This window comes from Pediculus humanus, genomic scaffold (genome assembly GCF_000006295.1).
Source record: "Pediculus humanus corporis 1103172107475 genomic scaffold, whole genome shotgun sequence".
Lineage (NCBI taxonomy): Eukaryota > Metazoa > Arthropoda > Insecta > Psocodea > Pediculidae > Pediculus > Pediculus humanus.
Window position 1 is genome coordinate 260,815 of NW_002987093.1, and position 22,002 is coordinate 282,816.

Sequence of the window (22,002 nt, forward strand, 5' to 3'; positions counted from 1 at the left end):
TCGAGTTTTTTTTTTTTTTTTTTTTTTTTTAAAATTTCTTATTATAAAAAAAAAAAAAATATTTAAATGTAAATTATAGGGTAATAAATTCAATTTGAAAAATTTACAAATGTAAACGACGTTCATTGCACCAAAAGTCAAAAAACATATATATCATTTTGAAAATTTTTTTTTTTTTTTTAGTAAGATTGGCATAATCTAAACGTTTTTATATCTAATTTTAACAGAAAAATTAATCCATTTACATTTTATTACATTTTTTTTTTAACTGACTGACTTCTATCTATCATCATCATTATCATTATCATCGTTAAAAAAATTTTGAAGAACGTTTTCTTTTTAACTTTTTAAAAGGGTAAGGTTAATTAACCTTTTATACCATTTTTTTTTTTTTTTTTTTTTGAAAATGTTAATTACTATTTTATTTATTCACGTCCCTTTTATTTTTTATACTCGCGAAAAACTAAAAACAAATAATAAATAATAATAATAATTATTATACGTCACACCTGAACAGGATCAAAGAGGTATATACTTTGTCAATTACAAGTTAATATTGATGTCTAATTTTGGCAAAACCTCAAAAAAACGTACATGAAACGTAAGAGGTTGTTTTAGAAGGTTAAAAAAAAAAAAAACCGGATATCGTTCAAAAGGAAAGAAATAATTCCGGTCATCGTGGGCGTATCACCGGAAACTATATTTTAACATAATTGCCGAAGGATAATTCGAAAGAAGAAACGGTAAATATCATCATCATCATCATCACCACCACTCATTCATTCTTTAAGAATGACCAGAAAAGAGAGAGAGAGAAAAACCAGAAATTTTTGTTCATAAGGGAAACTTTTCCTTTTTATCAATCACGTTGTAATAAGAAAGAAAAAAGGTGAACGACAGCAGTTTTTTCAACATGAGAAAAATTTTCCCTTACACACACACATCAGTGCAAATAAAAAATTACAAAAGTCGTTGATCTCCCTTTTTAATTTTGTGGTATTGCCCTCAAACGGATGGCAATGATCCTTTAAAGAAAGATGTTGGCACGTGAGTTTCCTAACTTTGTCATTCTATCAATCATCAATGCTAACTGAACATTTCTGAACATCTCGTGCGTGTTGTATGTGTTTTGTGCATATACATATATATATATTTAAACATACACGAATTGATTTTTAAATTAATGCATTTGTCTCGTTCATGAAAAAAAAAAAAAAATGTCAAATCGTTTTTAAGATCACTGAACTCCTGACTTTTTTTTTTTTTTATTCGTTTAATACCCTCGACTATTATTTAATAAATTATAATAATTTTTTTTACTATTACAATTTATTAGGAGCTAAATATCGTTATTATTATTATTATTATAAAACTCCCAGAAAAAAAAAACTGACGACAGTAAGTTTTACGAAAAAAAAAAAAGATGTTCGTTATATTATTATTATTATCATTGTTTTTAGAATTTTTTATGTAAATCTACGACACGTTAAAAACCTTTTTTGAAAAACTACAACAACTACGTAACACCTTTTACATAATTCCTTTAATATATTTATAAAAAAATATATCAAAATGCCAATCAAAATAAAAGAGAGAGAGAGAGAGAGAGAGACCGTTGACGTGTGTGTGTGCGTATGTGCGTGCGCGTGTCGCGTTTTTAAAATATTTATTTCATCTTTTTTTTTTTTTTGGTAAATTAAATCAGCAATTTAAAAATGATTAGTCTGGACATATTTGTGAATTTAATGTTTTTTTTTTTTTTTTTCTGTTTTGAATAAAATTTTAAAATTATTTTCGACATTTCAATTTCATCTTTTTTTTTTCCTTTTTAAATTTTAATTTATCACGAGTTATAATACCGAGGAAAAAGCAAGAGAGAGAGAGAGAGAGAGACATGTACACGCACACAGACAGAGAGAAAGAGAAAAAGACAAACAGACAAACAAACTGACAGAAAGAGACACACACACACACACACATACACATGTACACACATAGACAAAGAAAGAAACAGACAACCAAACAGTAAAAGAGAGAGAGAGAGAGAGAGACTCTATCAATTATCAAAAACCAATTAATTACATTTAATAAAATTAAATAACTTCCGGTTTCAATTAAATAAAAAAACAAAACAATTATTATTATTATCATTATTTTTTATCCTAACAAACGAACCAATCAATATCTGACTGACTGATAATATCATTTATCACTCTCCAATTATACAAAAAATATAAAGTTTTCAAATTCAAATTATTTTATTGACGTCATACAAAAACTCTTCCTTTCCCCACCTTTTCGAAAAAAAAAGTAGCTCTTATTATTTTGAAAATCAAATTCGAATCACTCATACACCGATAATAATAATGATGATGATGATGATAATAATAACAATAAAGAATAAAAATAAGTACACAAAATTGGTTCGTTACCCATTGAAAAAAAAATCATGTTTTTTTATTTTATTTTATTTTTATACATAAAATAAAATAAAATAAATTATAAATTTAACCGTTAACAACAACAACAAAAAAAATGTCGATTCGAATCGTAAAAAAAAAAAAATAAATAAATAAGTGTGAAATAATAATAATTGATGGAAATAAAAAAAAAAAAAAAAAAAAAAAAATTGTCTAATATATCACACACACACATATATATAAACGCTATAAAAACATGAAAACTATAAACTTTAATAAAGGTAATAATAATAATAATAATGATGATGATGATGATGATGATGATGATGATGATAATAATGATAACGACAACATTTAATAAAACATAAATTATACTCGTGAAATCCAATGAGGGAGAAATGAAATAAAAAAAAAAAAACGTTCAACTATAAAAAAAAAAAATTTTTCCTTTTTTTTTTGTCGTTCATTTAAAAAAATTTTAACGTTAAAATAATAATAATAATAATAATAAAGAGAGTTAATTGAAAAATAATAATAATAATAATAATAATAATAATAATAACTCCACGAATCGCTGCCAAAAAAAAAAAAAAATGATTTTGACCATGACATTGACCTGTCCCACATTTTGTTTCTTTTTAAGGATTCTAATGGGCAAACAATCAATAAAGAAGGAAATCAACAACAACGACAACAACAACAACAACAACTAAACCAACTGCGCACGATCAACCCTATGCCCCAAACACAAAGAAAAAGAAAACAACACAAATTTAGGGATGAAATTTTTTTTTTTCCGGGGGGAGAAAAAACCAAAAAAAAAATTTAAATTCGTACAACCAAATCTCACTCGCAATCTATTTTTTTCTTTGTCTTCTTCCACGTTTAAAAACTTTCTTTTATCGATACACACTTCCTTTTTACAATCAAAATTTTACTAACGACACGTACGAAAATTTTTCCTTAAATAATAATAATAATAATAATAGCAACACAAACTCTAAGATTGTTAAAAAAAAAAAAACAATTAAAAACCGGATACGAGATTTTACTCAACCCCTAATTATTTTTCAAAAGGTCATTTTTTTTTTTTTGATTTATGATTACTATGATGATGATGATGAGAATTTTTTTTTTTTTTTGACAACCTTTTGATACAATCTCTCTTTTAAAATCTGAGAGGTTATTTTTTATTATTTTGACAATTCAAATATAAAATTTCTTACCTTTATCTATCTCTATCTCTCTCTCTCTCTCCCTCTTATTTTTCACATCATTAATTTTTATGACAATTCTTCAACAAATCACATCCTTTTTATAAACTTCTCCTTTTTCCTTTTTTTTTACATTTAAAACTTCTTGTGACTTTTTAATCCCTGTTTGTTGTTGTTGTTGTAACGTTGTATTGTATAACACTAAATAATTCATCACGAATTTAAAATTTGAATTTCCAGTAGAAAAAAAAAAAAAAAGAAATCTGAAAAAAAAAAAAAATATATATGTCATCAATAAAAAGTTTTAAATAAATCAAACGTAATAACATGATGATGATGATAATAATAATAATGATAAAAATAAATAATTCAAATTAAATTGGAAAAAAAAAAATCAAACAACAATCATCACAGCTGGACAACAACAACAACAACATCAACAATATAAGATATGATGACAAAAAGATAAGATTCAATTTTTTTTTTGGCAAAAACCAATTATGGTCCCCTTTTGTGTTTCGAACCTTTTTCAAATAAATTAATTATAAAAGTAGTTTTTGTTGTTGTTGTTGTTGTTGTGTTTCGTTTTTTGAAAAGTTTTAAATTAAAGAAAAAAAAATTTTTTTTTTTTAAATATCATTTAGGGAACTCCCCGGGGATTTTTTTTTAAAAATTAAAATAAATAAATAATTAAAAAAGACAAAAGTAATCAATATCACAAGAGGGAGAGAGAGAGAGAGAATAGAAAATAAATTTTAATTTTAAAAAAAAATTAGGCTTTCATATCAAATTAGACTTGGTAATAATAATAATAATTAGAGTGTGAGGGTGAAAAATTTATTACACACCAAAAAAAAAAAAGTTTTTAATTACTTATGTATATATATATTTTTAATTCGAACGAAATGAATAAATAAAAAAACTTTTCGCGGTATCGATGGGCGCCATAATTTTTTTTAAAATTTTAGTAAAAAAAATTAATTTTTTGAAATTTGATTTACACCAAAAAGAAAAAAAAACTGTAAACAAAAGATTTCGAATAAAACGACATCTACAGTCGATATTAGGTACTAGTTTTACTGCAGAGACATCTAGTTTTGAAAACTGAAAATAATTTTCATACATGAATTAAAAATTTTATTTCAATAAATGAAAATAAAATCTCCCCATTCAATATATAAAAAAAAAAAAAAATTTCAATCTCTTAATTTTAATTAATAATAATAATAATTAGTGGGTGTTTTCTTACCCCCCCGTTGTTTTGAAATAAATTAAAAAAAAACTTTGGTCACTGTTAAAAATAAATTTTTTAATATTATTTAATTATTTTATATAATTAAAGTTTTTTTTTTTTTTTTCCTAAATTAAAACATGTTTATTAACAGGACTTGTCGATTATGGTCAAAAAAATTTCTTTCATTTATTTATAGTTGCCTTTCTTTTTTTTTGGTGCACTTTGAAATTTGTTACATTTTAGGGAACTTCCAGAATCAAGAAGCAATAACCTCTGTGACATGGATAAAGTTAATGAGAAAATTGATTTTTCTTGTAAGGTTGTCGCAGGGGGCTCTTCGAAAATGTATTCTGGTAAATAATAATAATCACTTTCTCCTTCAATGCTAGCTATTGTTGAGGGACCTGATTCAACAATTTCTAATTCTTTTGGGGGTATTATTTTTTTAGGTGCAGCTACACTTTCTTTTCTCACTTTAGGCTCAATTTTGATTGGTTTTATACATTGATCAGCCCAAGAATCGATAACAGAGGGTTCAGGTTCATCATCTGGCTCCCATGATTCTATACCCATGAATTCTTCATCCCCAGGATCTTTGGGCATGTAAAAGACCTAACAATTAAATATTACCCATTTAAATATTAAAACTTTAACTTGTGCCCTAACAATAACCTAATAAAATATGAACAGGAAAATTGAAATCGTTAACTACTGACTCCTATCACTTTAGACCATGCCAAATAAGCACAATGCACAGTAAAGGCCACAGATTGTCTTTGTAAGTAATTGTCATAGCAAATTTTTAAACAATTATTAACAATGTCTTCTCTAATTCCCAAAATAAACATGTCACTTTCTTCATTTTCAAAAATTTCTTTCCTGAAATTTTATATTATGCATACATAAGTTAATAAATGAAAAGGAAACAATTACATTCGAATGTGAATTTGAAACTTTTTGTATTAAAATTGTTTCTTTTCCATATTCATATAAAATATTAAATGAATGCATTGAAAACTATGAGTAAGTTTTTAAGTACTTCAAAAATTAAATAATTATTAGAATAAAATTTGTTCTTAAATTGAAAAAAAAAAAAAAAAAAAATGAGCATCAAAAATTTTTATATGAAATCCTTAAAAAAAATATGTAGGGATGGGCTTGGCTTATTTAAATAAACAATACCACAGATAAATAAAGAGATTTTTCCAGTGGGGGGAATTATTTTAAGTAATTACACGGTGCACAGTAGAAAGTTTAGATGAAAACCACAGGCCGAGCCATTAAAGTACATTTTAAAATTAATAAAAAAATTGAAAATTCTTGATGGAATGCATAAAAAAAAATTTTTTGTGAATTTTAAATTATAAGAAACATTCAAACTTAATATATATATATAATACCGCAAGAAAAAGGTAAATAAATATTTTTCTTACAATATTCATAAAGTATTGAAGAATTGAAATCAAATAAAACGACCAAGTGAAAAATGTCTGAAAAAAATTATTACCATTTTGTTTCCGTTATTTCCGGCAAAAACTTTTCTTTCGAATCCTGCAATTCAGAACCGACTTTAGATGCGCGACTAATTGATCTTTTCATTTTAAAAAATTATTTAAAAGAAACTTTTATAAACGATTTCAATATAATTATCACTTAACTAAAACTATAAAATGTAAAATCGTTTTAAGAAACTCACTAACCGACTATACGAAATTTCTAGAAAGAAAATTACATTTAAGAGAAATTTGTCGCCAAAATTTAAAATTGTCGAAATAACAAAAATTCTGTGTTTGTTTTTGAATTTGATTTTAAAGTGTATAAAATCCAAGGGAAAATTTTTTTAATATTTAATTTAATTTTCTTTCTTTCTTTTTTTTTTCTTTTTTTTTTTTTTTAATAAATAGAATTTGTAATAAAAATATTTTAAAAATTACATATAAACTTTAAAAATAATGTTGACGACGCTTAATGGAATGTTTTTACCACCTAGTGAGTAACTAATAAATTTGGTTGTAAAATAATTTGAAATCCATTCGCAAGTATTTACCGCGAGTATGATATTTAAAATTAAGAAAAAGGTTTTAACGTTATCTCTCAAATATCTTTTTAGAACCGCATAAAATTGATTACATTAAGGAAAATAAAAGAAAATTAAAGGAAATATCAAGTATGGTTAATCAAAACAGGAGCAGATCTAGAATAAGTATGACAAAATCGAAAAACTCTCAAATTGAAATCAGCAAGTATGTATATTCTTCGAGTGCTCTTAGAGAAAACAAACATTTATCAAGTTCGAGAAGTAAGTTAAGTACCAAAGGATCAATGGCGATATTCATGCATGAAAAAAGAGATAAGGGAAGTGTAAGCAATGCTTCTTTGTCAAGTAAAAGAAAATCATCTCATAAATCGATATCAGTGAAAAATCAAAGTTGTCAAACAATTGATCCAAGAAGATGTGATCAATTATTCTATGATGGTGTCATTAAATATCCATCAAACAAAATTTTACTAGAGTTAGCAGAAATAGAAAAACAAAAGGCTAATAGATTAGATGCTCATATTAAAAAGGAATTTTTCAAAAGGAATAAAGTGAAGCTAAAAAATCCCAATAAAATACCCATTTTATCAAAGGGTAAAAACAAAGATTCTGAGAAAGGTGATGGAGGAGGAGAAGAGCATCCCGAAGAACCTGAAGATGAAGATGAGGAGGAAGATGAAGATAATGATAATGATGATGATGATTATGAAGAAACTGAAAATCAAAATGATAAAGAAAGTGTTAAAAATGAGAATGCAGTAAACAATTCGTTAGTTACCTCGAAGCAACCAAAAGGATCACCTCCTGTTTTGACTATGTGTGCTGCTGATATAATAAGGAAAACGACAGAAAATTTTAGCAGTCCTAAAAAGGAAATATTAACAGATGTTCATACACCTAATAATAAAGGAGATTCAAAAGTTGTTAAAAAATTATCAAAAGAAGAACAAGAAGCTTTGAAGGTACCATTGGATCCCAATTGTCCACCAGGTCATATTCCTTTACCTGATGGAGACAGAAAAAAAACACTTCACATGTTAAGAGTTAGTCATGTAGAATTAGTAAGAGAAATGAATTTATTACCAGTGAGAACGGATACTTTAAGAGTAAGGCAGAGAAAAATGCAATTAGAAGCACAGCTAAATAAAATAGAAGAGGGTATTAAAGTATTTAATAAATCTAAAGTTTATGTTAAAATTGAAGAGTGAATTTAGAAATATTTTTATTTTACCTACATTAATGTTTTACTTTTTCGATGTTATGTTTAATGTTATATTTTTAATATAAATAATTTTTTTTTCTAATGCTTGAATTAAAAAAAAATTTTTTAAAAGAATTGATCAATTAGTGTTTTTTTAAAAATATTTCTCGCACAAAAACAAATCACTGTTAGCTGTATTTATTAATATTTTGTAGACTTAAACATAATATTTAAAAAAAAAAAGAAGAGAAAATTTAATTATATTTATTCTGTATTGAAACTAAGTAAGCTTTTATAATTAAATTTTCCTTTTTAAAAATTATTGATTTTAATAATAAAGATGTTATTTGAAGCTTATTTGTGACAATCATTATTTTAAATAAAAAATGCACCGATATATATATAAATTTTGAACTGTAGATGTCTTTAATCTTATTTTGACTAAATATTTAATTTATTACAATATAAAAAAATTTACTGCTTATTTAAAATTTTTTATTTAAATTTTTTTATATTCTATTTGTTTATCCTTAAACCCATCCCAGAGAGATATTTAAGAAAACTTTTTCACTTACCTGTTAAAATTTTTTACATTTGTTCTTTCAAAGTAACATGCTCAAATTTATCTTTATCGAATAAACTATTTCCTTCAATAAATTTTATCTCCTCTTTGGCATACCATTCACGTGAATTAAAGTCAGGAAAAAAAATCTTGGCTTCCTTTTCAAATGACTGTTTAGAATCTTCAGAAAAAAAAAAAAAAAATTATTAAATTTTAATTTAAGTATAAAAATTGTAGACTAAAAAATTACTTACCAGAGCCATGAGTAGCGTTTCTTGTATCTGACAAACCGTGGACGCCTCTTATTGAATCAGGGTGGGTAAAAATTGTTTTGAAGACTTTTGTCGGTCCCATCATTGTCCTCCATACTTCGATTGCATTTTCCCGCGCTAATATGTGAAAATAACAGGGACCACTACACATAAAAGTCACAAGGCGATTGAAAAAAAATTTACCCTTATGTTCATTATAAAATTCATGTGCTTGACTCGTATTTAAAGTCTCTTTTTTTGTTTTTATTATGTAAAATCCGTTAGATAAAATTCTATTTCTAATATCCTGAAGTTAACAACTTGTAAAATTATAATAATGATGATAGATTTTTAATTTATCAAAAAAAATTTTTTTTTTTTATACCTGTAATCTGAAAGGAACAGATGTTATATGAGGTTTTATAATAGCAAAAGTAAGCTCTAATTTCATGACTGTATAAATATCATTCAATTATTTTTTTAATAAATACAATCATTTAAAAATTTGCTCTTAGTGATAACATTTCACTAAATCACAGCTGTTATGAAATTAGCAAAGAATATTTTTCTTGTTGCCAACTTAAAAATTTAAATGCGATTTGATTAAAAAGGCGGTTTAATGGAAGACTCCGAAGGGAATAATGAGTTAATTGAATGCGATGAAAAGCTTACTAACGATGTCGTTAAAGCTATTTTTTTATTAGATCATTCTAAAAAGCCTTTTAAGGCAGCCGATATTATTGCATTATTAAACTGTAAGCCCTCTCGTAAACAATGGGTAACGGTGTTTGACAAAGCCAAGCAGAAAATTAGAGGTTTAGGTTTGGTATTAAACGAAGCTAACAATAAATCTTCAAAGGTTTTTTTTTTAACAAGTATCAACACTCCTTTACCTCTCATGTGTAGATATGCGTCTGATAATGAAAAAGCTAATAGAACATTGTTGGTTTTGGTTTTAACTTATATATTTATGAAAGAAAAAAGTGTATCTGAAGGTGAGCAGTCTAATTATTCCACTCAATATTTGTTTGAAGGGGCAATGACAATGATGAAAGCTTTCATAATGAATAATTACTGATTACTTTTATTTATCATTATCCTTACTCATTTAGTTTAAATTTGAGTCTGACCTCTTTTTAAAAAAAAAAATTTATTAGTATAAGTAAAGTATTATGTAATAGTTAAATCTCATTAAACTTAATTTTTCTTTTTTTTTTCAGAAGACATTCTAAATCATTTAAAGCAATTAAAAATATTTAGCGAAGAATCACCTGTTCACAAATACTTTGGAGATGTTAAAAAGAAAATATTTACAGAATTTGTAAATCAATGTTATATAGAAAAAGTATTAAATAAAGAATCGAATGAAATTTTTATTAATTGGGGTGAAAGAGCAAATGCTGAAATAACAAAGAGATCTATATTAGAATTTGTTTGTCGCATAGGTTATAAGGATTCTGTCCAGCCAAAAAATTTTGTATCACATTATGCTAAAGTAACAGAAGAAGAAGATGTAACAGAATAACAAATAAAACATTCTTTAAAAATTTTAAAAGTTCAATCAAAGTTTTGTTTAATTTTTGTAATTAATTTTTAAAAATATTTTTCTTGTACCTGAAATCTATTTATTAATAAAATAAAAAAATTTTTCAAACTAATTAGGTTCATCAATTATTTATTCGTACCTTAATTATCATAAAAGCATAATGATTAACTAACATTGTTTTCTTATTTTGGAGCCTCGGCAAATTTTTAAGTGATTCTATTTTCTTAAGTAATTTCAAAATTCAGGTGTGAACCTGTAATGAATGTGGAAAAAATTTCAATAAATAATTTTCCACGTTGATAAAATACATTATGTAATTGAAATAAATGTTTAGTAACTTTATTTTTATACATGTTAATAATTAATAAAATTAATGGAAAAGCTCTATTTTTTTTTTGGCAACATTTTCAAACATGGCTTCTACACTCATGCGCCCAAACATTTATTAAAAAAAAAAAAAAACTCAACATCAGCAGTCCAATAAAAAAATTTTTCATGGCTGCCTTTCATTTTTTGTACATATATATTTATTATTATTATTTTTATTTAAAAAAAAAAAATAGTTTTTAATAATTAAAAAAATGTTAAATAATTATCTCTGTAGTTTTTCAACACACACACAATCAAATTTTTATTATTTTTCACATGGATAAAAAATCATTATTATTATATTTATTAATATGAATATCAATTTTGAATATTATTATTATTATTATTATTTTATTTATTTAAATAAATAAATAATTATTTGATAAAAAAGAATGAAACAAGTTGAAGAATTGGATATATATGTTCATCCACCACCATCATTTATGAATAATTATTGGGTAAGAATATTATTATTATTAAATTCATTTGATTGATTGATTGATTGATTGATTTATTTATTTATATATTTTCTTTTTTTAATTTAGTCAACATTTTTCATAATTATTTTAACTGCTGGAGGAGGATTAATTGCATTCATTGCATGTTGGTTTAAAAAATGCAGGTTAGTACTAATAATAATGATAAATTTTATGTGTGTGTGTGTAAGTGAATAAGATTTTAAAAAATTATTAATTCTATGTAATTTATCAATCAATCAATCAATCAATCGCGTTAATATTATTATTATTATTATTATTCGTGTATTCGTGAATAACGGTCGTAATAATAAAAAATAGTTTTGACCTTTAAAAAAAAAAAATATAAAGTGAATAAAAGGTCAGTGTTGAAAAAAAAAAAAAAGGTTTTGATTTTATCATTAACCTTTAAGATTTTAAAAAATTTTCTTTTTTTTTTTCATTTTAAACACGAAAGTAAAATAATATACAACCAAAAATTATTTTAAAAAATTGTGTGACATTTTCAAGTGATTGTTTGTTTGTGTAAAAAAAAATTTGTTTGTTGTTTGTTGTTAAAAATGTTAACGGTTTACAAATCGAGTTTTATTAAAATCCGTGGTAATAAAAAAATAAAAGAAAAAGAATATAAATATTTAAAAAATGAAAATTTACAAGATGAAAAAATTAAAAAAACAAAAATAAACAAATTTAAAAATAATAATAATAATAATAATAATACAGGTACAACAAGAAAAAAATTTAAAGAATCCAAATCGGAAATGGATATTATTTATTTAAATAATAATAATAATAATACTAACGATAATGAAAATGTTAAAAGAAAATCTCCAAGTTTTGATAGTATAAAAAATTTAAAAAGAAAATTTTATAAAAAAAATTATTTAAATAATAATAATAATAATGATGATGTTTATTCATCATCTCCCGAGGGATATAAATTTGATTCTTTTTCAAAATTGTTTTCCTGCATAACGATTAATGAAAAAACAACAATGGATTCGCCTTCTCCTCCTCCTCCTCTTCATAGGTAAAACATACAAAAAAATACTCAAAAAAAATTATTAATTAATTACCGTAATGATAATAATAATTATTATTAATTAGATTTAGATAATTAGTATAATTATATTATTATATCTTTCGTTTATTTTTTTTAGTATTATTATTATTATTATTATTAGAACCGAAAAAGAAAAAAAATTCGTTAATTTAATTACGTTAAAAGGTTTTTTTTTTAGTTTTTTAGTTTTTAGTTTTTTTTTTTTTTAGGGTCAAAAGGTTATTTTTCCCCCTCTCTTTCTCTCTTTTTTTTTTTCGTGTCGAGAATACGAAATGAACTTTTATATATATATATATATATATATATATATATATATATATATATATATATATATATATATATATTTGTTTTCGACAGGTTAGTCGATGACGTTTTTATACGACGCCATCTTTTTTTTTTATAAATTTTTCAAAAAAAAAAAAACCCGAGAAAATTTTTACAACCTTTTTAAAATTATTCGTCACGTTTTTAAATAACAACTTTTTGTTAATTATTAAGTTTATAAAAAAAAGAAAATTTTACTACATTTTATTAATTAAGAATCATCATCATCATCATCATCAACAACAGCAACAGCATCAACATGAATTCTTTCATAATAAACAAAATAAATTTTTTTTTTTTTTTTACACATTTTCGAATAATTTTCATTTTAGTCGTTTGTAATATTTTATATTAATTATAATAATAATGATACTAAGTATAAAAACGAATTTAATTATCATTATTATTATTATCATCATCATCATAGCTACAACTACAGTAATTAGTTTTTAGAAGAATATTTTTTAATTAAATATTAAAGTTTTTATTTAGCGCTTTTAAAACAAAAAAAACTTTTATTATTATTATTATTATTATTATTTGTTTGTTTTACTTACGGTGGAAAATTTTTTTTCTTTTTTTCTCGTTTTCCCAGGCAAAGTCATAACAGATCATATGCATATACGGCTCTGGAACCTGAACCTACATTTCACGAACGTTTGGAAATGGAAACGAAAGCATGCGAACGTGCACACAGCATATGTTTACATTATTTAGAATCGAACATTCGATATTCTCTAATACATCAATTAAACGATATCGGTTCGAGAGTCGATAAATATTGGTTCGTCGTTCGAGATTCATCTGTTAAAACGGAAAGACTTCTTAGCGTCGTACCTAAAACGGTCAAATGTCCTATACGTTGCGATTCCGAATCCAGATCCGTCATATTGGATTTATTTCTTGCTCTTCAACATCCTTATATTTATCCGATATTGGATATAAATTTTCGTGACGTCGGTGATAATTGTTATATATTTACGACTTTACCACTCAACGATAAGGGTAGTTTAAAAGATTTCATATATAAAAGCAGATGGGAAGATAATTGGGGTCAAAAATATTTTCACAAGAGTAACGGTTTGCCAATGTCGCAAATACAAAGGCTAGGAAGGCAAATATTAGAAGCATTATTGTTTCTCAGAGAAAAAGGTTTTCCATCGTGCGGTCATTTTCACACCGGAAATATAGTTTTACAAAATGGCGTCGCGAGACTTAGCGGTTTGGAAAATGCATTGTTCGGTTTCAATTCTAGAATATGTCCCGTTTTATTACCACGTGCTCATTCCGAACCCGAATCCATTGATTCTTTATGTTTCGGACATGTTTTATTTGAAATGTGTGCCGGATACGAATTAGACACGTCTCAACCTTCCGCTGGTAACCTTTTGGATATTCATCAATATCCGCAAGTCGTTGAAGTTTTAGAATTAATTTTTGAACATCCCGATATGAGACTTCCGGTTATAGAAGAAATACTTTTGTGTGACCTCTTTAGAAATATCGATTTAAGAGAAATTCGAAACCAAGCTCAGTCGACGGTAAGTTTTTTTCATCTCTTTTATTTCTTTTTCTTAATTATTATTATCATCATCATCATTTCCAAAAATTTTTTCCAGCAAGTATTTAAAACGAATTTGACACCGAAAGCATCGGAATTATTACAAGAAATTAAAAAATTAAACAATACGAAATTAAAAATTAAATTACAACAGCAAAAACAACAACAACAACAGCATTCCTTTGACGACGACGACGACGATGATGATGATGATGATGATGATGATGATGGTAACACGTTAAGAGACAAAAGGTAAAAAAAAAAAAAAAAAATTTTAATTTTTCCAATTAAGAAGACCAGCAAGAAAAAAAAAAATTAAATCGTTGTTGATTTTTTTGCCCCCCAATCGACCCCCCAAAATTTTGCTTTTTTTCCATTCACTTATTTATTATTATTATTATTATTTATTTATTTATTTGTTTTTTTCTATTTCTACGCTTTTTTTTTTCTCTCTCTCTCTCTCTCTCTGTCTACGTTGTTCTATTTATGGGGTTCTCCAGGTTTTCCAAGGTAATTTTCTATCGTTTTTATTTTTCAATTTTCTTTTATTCTTTTTATTCACGGAATGTTTTGTATACGTAAACCCTTTCCCCCCCAACCCCCCCACAGTAAATTTTCGTAGTATTATTATTATTATTATTATTATTTGTTGCACGAATCATTTATAGTGATATATTATTATATTAAACATTTTTACTTGTTTTTTGCATTCGAATCGATTAATTATTATTATTATTCCTTTTTTTTTGTTAAAATTCAATCGATAATAATGATAATAATTTGATTTGTCTTTTATTTTTTTTGGTTTTTAATTGCAAATTAAAAAAAAAAAAAATTTTTTTTAGTTTTTTTTTGTTTTTTCCTCGCCATTTTATTATTTATTGTTTTTATCGACTTTAACACTCGAACGATTTTTATTATCATAAATTTTTTTATATTTTTATTATTATTTTTAACAAATAATTTCTGTCGAAACATAAAAAAATAAAAAAATCGATAATTCTATGATTAAACGGATAAAACAAAAAAAAAGTAAATAAATAAATAAATAAATAAAAATTAATAATGATGATTACGATGATGAAACGTGTCTTTTTTTTATTTGAAAATGTCTCTCGCTTTTTAATTTAAAAATGATTATTATTATTATTATTATTATCAACATCATCCCCTTCCCCTATTTTTTTTAGTATTATTAAAATTAAATATTTATTTATTTGATATTTTTATTTATTTATTTAATTGTTTATAAACAAAAAAAAACTGTCTGGAAAATAGATTTAGATAAACATTGTTTTTTAATATTTTTGTTTTAAATGAAATTTTTTTTTTATTAATTTAGTTATTTATTTTGGTTCGTTATAAAATCATTCAAACGAATTATTATCATTATTATTATCATTATTATTATTATCGTAATTTTTTTTTTTTTTTTTAAAGCACTAGCACCGCAGATTCGGATAACGAAGCCGATGATGATGATTACGATGCTGATGCAAATTCCGAATCGGAAAATTCTAAAAAAAAGGTAAAAATTCTTTTTTTTTATGTATATATTGAATTATTATCATCATCATCATCATCAGTATTATTATTATTATTATTATTATTATTATTATTATTATTTTTTACAGGAACATCGTTGTTTAAGCCTTCACAATTCGTCATCGAACAATAATATATTGATATCACTACGACAAAATTGTGATGATTTTTAATAAATTTAGACTGAACAATTATTATTATTATTATTATCATTATTATTATCATTATTATTATCATTATTATTATTTAACGTTAATTATTTATTATTATTACGTAATTTTTTTTAAATTTGTATTTATTGTAAAATAATAAAAATATTTTATTATTATTATTAGCGAAGAAAAAAAAGTAATAATAATTGGATAAATTACGCAATCAATCAATCAATCATTCCGCCGAAGTGAATTTTTTTTTGCAAATCGTTACGATTATTATTATTATTATTATTATTATTATTATTATTATTATTATTATTATTAGGTAATAATTTCGTAACGGAAATTATTAATTAATAAAAATAGTTTTTATTAATTAAAAAAAGTCTATAAAACGACTGAAAGAGTAACTAAAAGTTTTAAGCTCAGTTTAAGTAGTTAAAATTTATTAATTGATAATAATAATAATAATAATGATAATTCCTATCGCATAACTTAAGCAATATTTTACTTTAAAAAAAAAAAATTTTGTTATGAGAACTATTTTATTATTAAAAAAATAAATAAATAAATAAATAAATAAATTACTTACGTAAGCGTTACGCACATGCGTGTGTGTTAATCCTTCTTCTCTTCTTCCTCCTCCTCCTCCACCTTCCATTTTTTCCTTTTAACGTATCCCCGAAAAAAAGTCAAAACTTTTCGAAAAAAAAAAAAAAAAAATTGTTTAACAAAAAAATTATATATCGAATAAACGGGGGGGGGGGGACACAGAGAGAGAGAAAATTTTCTTTTTTTTTTCTAGAATTTTCTTTTTTTTTATTTTTTATTACGTACGTGTTTGGAAAAATATTAATCCCAGTTTCTTACATAAAAAAAAAAACTTTATATTAATCGACGCGGAATATTAATTATTATTATTTTTATAATCGACACAAATGATTTTAGGTCAAAGGTCACGAGTGAAAAAATATTTATAAAAAAAAACAAATTCATACTTGCCGTCGAAATATTCCTGTGAGATGTATTACGACTCTTCTAAACCTCCTTTTTTTTACCTGCAAAAAGTTTTAAACGTATCCCCCCACTTGCCCTCCCCCCACAATCCCCTCCCCTCGTTTCCTTCGCCCCTTCCCCCCCGCCTCAACCGTACGCCATTTTAAATCTTTTAATTAATGACTCTTACAATAACTAATTTTGAATACGTATAACTTTTCACGTATTAAAATTTTATCATCATCATCATCATCATCATCATGATTATATTATTATTATTATCATCATCACTGTGAATAATAAGTCGCTCGAGACTGGAGAACAAAAAAAAAAAAAAAAAAAAATGGAAAACCGTAAAATATTTTTTTTTGTATCAAGTGAAAAAAAACTTTTACTTATCCTTTAAAAAAAAAAAAAAATATTTTATACGCTGGAGAACGATATTTAATGTGATTATATTTAAAATCTGGAGAATAAAAAATAATAATAATAATAATAAATTGTATAATTGTATTTAAATTACGACTTTTTATAATAATAATAATAATAATGTTAAATATATTTACATCGAATGAAAAAAACAAAGTAAAAAATTTTTTTTTTATTAATTTATATAATTATTATTATTATTATTATTATTATTATTATTATGGTCGATTGATATTTACAATTAATAACGTAAAGCTAAAGCGGTGAGCTGATGAGGAAGGAAGGAAGGGAGGGGAGTAAGGGGAGGGGGAAACAAGATGGCGAATATAAAAAAAAAGTTAATTTCATTCGTTTGATAACGTTATCGTTGATAAGAGCGTCGATATGAAAATTAAAAAAATACTCGACGGAAAATAAGAAGAATTACACGTTGAGGAGGAACAATGAACATCGTAGTCATCTTCGGGAAAACACGACATTCTATATACGTGTACGTTTAAAAGCGTTTCCGCGATTCTCCTGAGAAAAGATGCTGCATCCGATCTACATCTCATATTTCCAAATTCGTAAACGCAACGGTAAAAAGTTTGTTTTGCGCTGGAAAAAAAAAAAAAAACATTTTTTTACTACTATCATTATTATTATTATTATTATTATTAAAAAATCGATAATTTTTCTCCATGTTTTCCCTATTTTTTTTTTTTTAAATTTTCATCAGAGGATTTTCTGGAACGACTTTTTTTTTTTTTCGATTTCGAACAATTTAAATAATTCTTTTTATTTTTTTACTCCAGTTTACCTCCCTCCCACCCTTCCCTCTCCCCTCCTCCACTTCCTTCCGTTAAATGCACATCGATAAACAAACAAACAAACAAACGAAACGAAACTGAAAAATTAAATTTTAATGTTAAATTTCCGGAAAATTTAAATTTAAAATAAATTGTTTTTAAACAATATATAATATTTTAAATACGAGTTTCAATTTTATTTTTCCAGCATATTATTATTATTCGATTTAATAATAATAATAATAACAAAAACTATTAGAGAAATATTTTCCAGGTGTTGTTTGGAGAAAAAAAAAATTTTTTTAAATTTTTTATTAGGAGTAATTTAATCCCTTTCTTATAAATATACATTTATAATATAAAATTTTTATTAAAAAACTGGAATCTGGAGAAGAAAAAAAAAATTATGGAAAAACGATGATGATGATAACATACCAACATGTTTCGATATTTGCTTGTTTCGATGTTGAATTTTGTGGCGGTACTTGTTTAAGAAATCTTTTGGCACAAAAATCCCAATCTTTTGTAACGGCTCTATAACACGAAGCGTATTGAAGATATTCTGGAGAAAAACAAAAAAATCATTTTGAACTGGACTCCATTTTGATAAAAAAAAAAAATATCAAATTTTTAAATCAGATTCAAAACCATTTTTTTTTTAACCTGATTACTTAATTTAAAAAAAAGAAAAATTTAATAAGAAACAATGTAGATAAAAAAATGTTTTCCTGTTACGCTCCAGTTTTCCTTCCAATTTTCCCTCAAGTTTTTTTTTAATATGCCAACAGAGAATTAATTAAAATTCAAAACGAATTAAACGTTTCCAGTTTTTCCCCCTCCCTCCCTCGACAGAACAATCGCTTTTTTTTTTTTTTTAAAACAATAACACACGGTAACAAACAAACAAACAAACGATTATAATAATAATAATGATGATTACCTGATTGGAAAAGCGGATCGTCACATAAAAAAGCAAAAGTGTGCCTGGCACCAGCAACATTTTCATTAATTATTTTCCTTACAGAGGAAGAAAGGCACGTGTCCGAATACAAATCAATGCATTTCATGCCCTTTTTAAATGCGCTGTGGAAAACAATAAAATTTTCTTTTGGAAAATTCCAGTTTCATATCATCATTATAATATCATTAATTTTTGCCTTATGGAATGATTAAGGGTGAGAAAAGGGGGACACAATAATAATAATAATAATAATTTTCGTCGTATTAATCTTAATAAATTATCACTATTATTATTATTTAAATGTGTTTTTTTTTTAATTGTTCTCTAACCTTATTAAATTATTATTATTATTATTACTTGACTCGCGGGTCGTTAATTTTCCTGGAATATTATTTTTAAAAAACAAAACCTTGATGATAATAATAATAATAATTATTATTATTATTTATTATCATTTTAAATTAAAAAATTAAAACTGAAATTTTTATTTTTGCCATTTTCTCCTCCCCCTAGTCCTTATTCTCACCCTCATCCCCCTGGAAGGTCGGTGTGAATTCACACAACAACAACAACAACAAACAAAAGAAAACAAACCAAAATAAATAAATGTAAACAAATTTTTAAAATGATAACAGCTTGATAAGATCGATTAAAATTATTTTAAAAAAAAAAAAATTCATTCGAGGGGTTTTCAAAAAGTATTTATTTAATTTTTTTTTTTTTTTTTTTAAATTCAAATAAAGCAAAAATTACACGACATGATTTTCAATTAAATGACAGAGAGAGAGACAAAAAGAGAGGGGAGGAAGTGAGAGAGAGAGAGAGAGAGAGGAAGTGCGTGTGTGTGTGGGTGGGAAAAATTATTAACTGTAAACTCTCTTTTGTAATTATTTTATCACGTCATTTTTATTTTATTTATTACTTTTTATTTTTTTATAACAAATTTTTCTCCTGTCGCCATTTTTTTTTTTTTTTGAAAATTTTTATTTGTCGTTTGCAAATTCGAAAAAAAAACGTGACAGCAGAAAAATTTAAAAAAAAAAAAAATATACATATAAAAAGTACGACTGAATGGAAAATCGCAGTGTCATACACAAAACTTACAAGAGAAAATATTAATAATAATAATAATATTAACATTAAACGATTTTCGTGGGATCCCGTCTCCTTCCTACCTTTCCCCTTTTCCCCCTCTTCCCTTTCCTCCCCACGCCTCCGTTAAAAAAAAAATTTTTTTTTGTTTCATGTCGGAAATAATTTCGTTTTTCTTTTTCTAGAATATTAAAAAGAAATGAAAATTTCCATTTTTTTTTTCTTTAATGATTCTTTTTAATTTTAATTTACAATGTTTGGTCACGTGGAAAATTTTTATTTATTTAGTTAAAGGCGTTTTTTAATCATGCATAGAATATTTATTTATTTATTTATTTTTAAGAGAAAATATTAAAAAACCCGGAAAAACGTTTTGTAAAATTTTTACTTTTCCTTCGGCTATAATAAAAAAAAAAAAAAATTTTCATAACCTGAGACTATTATTATTATTATTATCATCTCGATCGATAAAAACAATTTTTTCATATTCGATAAAATATAATATATCGATTTTTATGGAGAGAATTGAATTTTTTTTTTTTTTGGAAAAATTCGTCCGCCATTTTTCCAAAAAAAAAAAAAAATTACATAAGCTAAACATTTTAATTAACGATAAAAGAGGAAAAAATTATTATTTTTAATGTTGTTTGTTTTTCTCTGTCTCTCCCTCTCTCCCCTTCCCCCTTCCTCTCCCTGAAAAATTGATTAACAAATGAAAAAAAAGGGGGAAATGAAAAAAAATTCCGTGATAACGTATCAATCATGTTTTCAAGGTCAATTACCGTTACGTCAACTTTAATAAAAATTTTCTTTCTCTTCCCCCCTTTTTTTTAAAAAAATTAACCGGATTTCATTTTTCACTTTTCCTTTTTCATTTTTTTTTATTTATTTATTTTATTTATTACTTCATTTATTATCATCATCATCATCATCCCCATCATCATTATTATTTTTTTTATTTTCTTAAAAGCACGAAAAGTCAAAAAATTTCTTTCATCTTTAAAAAAATTTTCTTATCGTTTTTTTTTTTCTTAAACATCGATCGATTTTTCGTTTAGTTTAAATTTAATAATAATAATGATAATAATAAACGTTTTCCGTCGGAGCTTATCCCGAAACTTTTTGAGAAAATCTTTAAAAAAAAAAATGATGATGAAAATAATAATCCTTAAAAAAATTTATTATAATTTATTAAGAAAAAAAAATAAGGAAAGAAAATCCGCCATTTTGTGTTCATGTAAAAATTTTAACGTTAGTCAAATTTTCAAAAATGAAAAACCTGGAAAGAAAAATACTGATAAGTACGGTAATAGAAAATAATAATAATGATAATGATTGGGTATAAAAAAAAAATGAAGGATGAGTTTCAGGTACGTTTGGGAAACGAATTCGTCTGAAAAAGGGTAAAATAAAAGGAAAATTCGAATTGTACATAAAATAAAAAAAAGAAAATTTTTGAAAAATCCAGGAGGAAACTTTTGAAAGAAAGAAAAGGAAATTAAACGGCCAAAAATGATTTCCAGGTGGTGCCGGAAACTGGAAAAAAGTTTTTCTTTCTTTTTTGTTTGTTTTTATTTTTTTTGTAACCCGATTCGAAAACGCATAGAATACATAATTTTATTAATTATTATTATCCATCGATTGGGGAGGGGCAGAAGGGGAGTGGGAGGAGGAGAAGGTCAAAGTTCCATCGACCAAACAAACATCCAATTTATTTTGTTTATTTCGCCACTGAATTTTTTTTTCATCATCAATCCATCCATCAGTTATCCATTCG

General features: G+C 24.7%; 6 protein-coding genes across 6 annotated transcripts; 3 read left to right on the plus strand and 3 right to left on the minus strand.

Annotated features, from left to right (window-relative positions):
- Window positions 1-5,054: 5,054 nt before the first annotated feature.
- Phum_PHUM126140 (uncharacterized protein) lies at window positions 5,055-5,716 on the minus strand (the record flags this gene model as incomplete). Its single annotated transcript, XM_002424266.1, has 2 exons — window positions 5,055-5,480; window positions 5,585-5,716. 2 exons carry the CDS (start codon window positions 5,714-5,716, stop codon window positions 5,055-5,057), a joined length of 558 nt encoding a protein of 185 aa, XP_002424311.1.
- A 1,125-nt stretch (window positions 5,717-6,841) lies between these two features.
- Window positions 6,842-8,114, plus strand: Phum_PHUM126150 (uncharacterized protein; the record flags this gene model as incomplete). The annotated part of the gene is made up of 2 exons (XM_002424267.1): window positions 6,842-6,857; window positions 6,979-8,114. 2 exons carry the CDS (start codon window positions 6,842-6,844, stop codon window positions 8,112-8,114), a joined length of 1,152 nt encoding a protein of 383 aa, XP_002424312.1.
- A 581-nt stretch (window positions 8,115-8,695) lies between these two features.
- On the minus strand, window positions 8,696-9,371 carry Phum_PHUM126160 (Nucleoside diphosphate kinase, putative; the record flags this gene model as incomplete). Its single annotated transcript, XM_002424268.1, has 3 exons — window positions 8,696-8,850; window positions 8,924-9,227; window positions 9,306-9,371. The coding sequence occupies 3 exons, from the start codon at window positions 9,369-9,371 to the stop codon at window positions 8,696-8,698; spliced, it is 525 nt and encodes a 174-aa protein (XP_002424313.1).
- A 168-nt stretch (window positions 9,372-9,539) lies between these two features.
- On the plus strand, window positions 9,540-10,445 carry Phum_PHUM126170 (Melanoma-associated antigen G1, putative; the record flags this gene model as incomplete). The annotated part of the gene is made up of 2 exons (XM_002424269.1): window positions 9,540-9,915; window positions 10,141-10,445. 2 exons carry the CDS (start codon window positions 9,540-9,542, stop codon window positions 10,443-10,445), a joined length of 681 nt encoding a protein of 226 aa, XP_002424314.1.
- A 2,918-nt stretch (window positions 10,446-13,363) lies between these two features.
- On the plus strand, window positions 13,364-14,381 carry Phum_PHUM126180 (Slowpoke-binding protein, putative; the record flags this gene model as incomplete). Its single annotated transcript, XM_002424270.1, has 2 exons — window positions 13,364-14,239; window positions 14,349-14,381. 2 exons carry the CDS (start codon window positions 13,364-13,366, stop codon window positions 14,379-14,381), a joined length of 909 nt encoding a protein of 302 aa, XP_002424315.1.
- Window positions 14,382-17,728: 3,347 nt separating this feature from the next.
- Window positions 17,729-19,239, minus strand: Phum_PHUM126190 (uncharacterized protein; the record flags this gene model as incomplete). Its single annotated transcript, XM_002424271.1, has 3 exons — window positions 17,729-17,981; window positions 18,608-18,734; window positions 19,113-19,239. The coding sequence occupies 3 exons, from the start codon at window positions 19,237-19,239 to the stop codon at window positions 17,729-17,731; spliced, it is 507 nt and encodes a 168-aa protein (XP_002424316.1).
- Window positions 19,240-22,002: the final 2,763 nt, after the last annotated feature.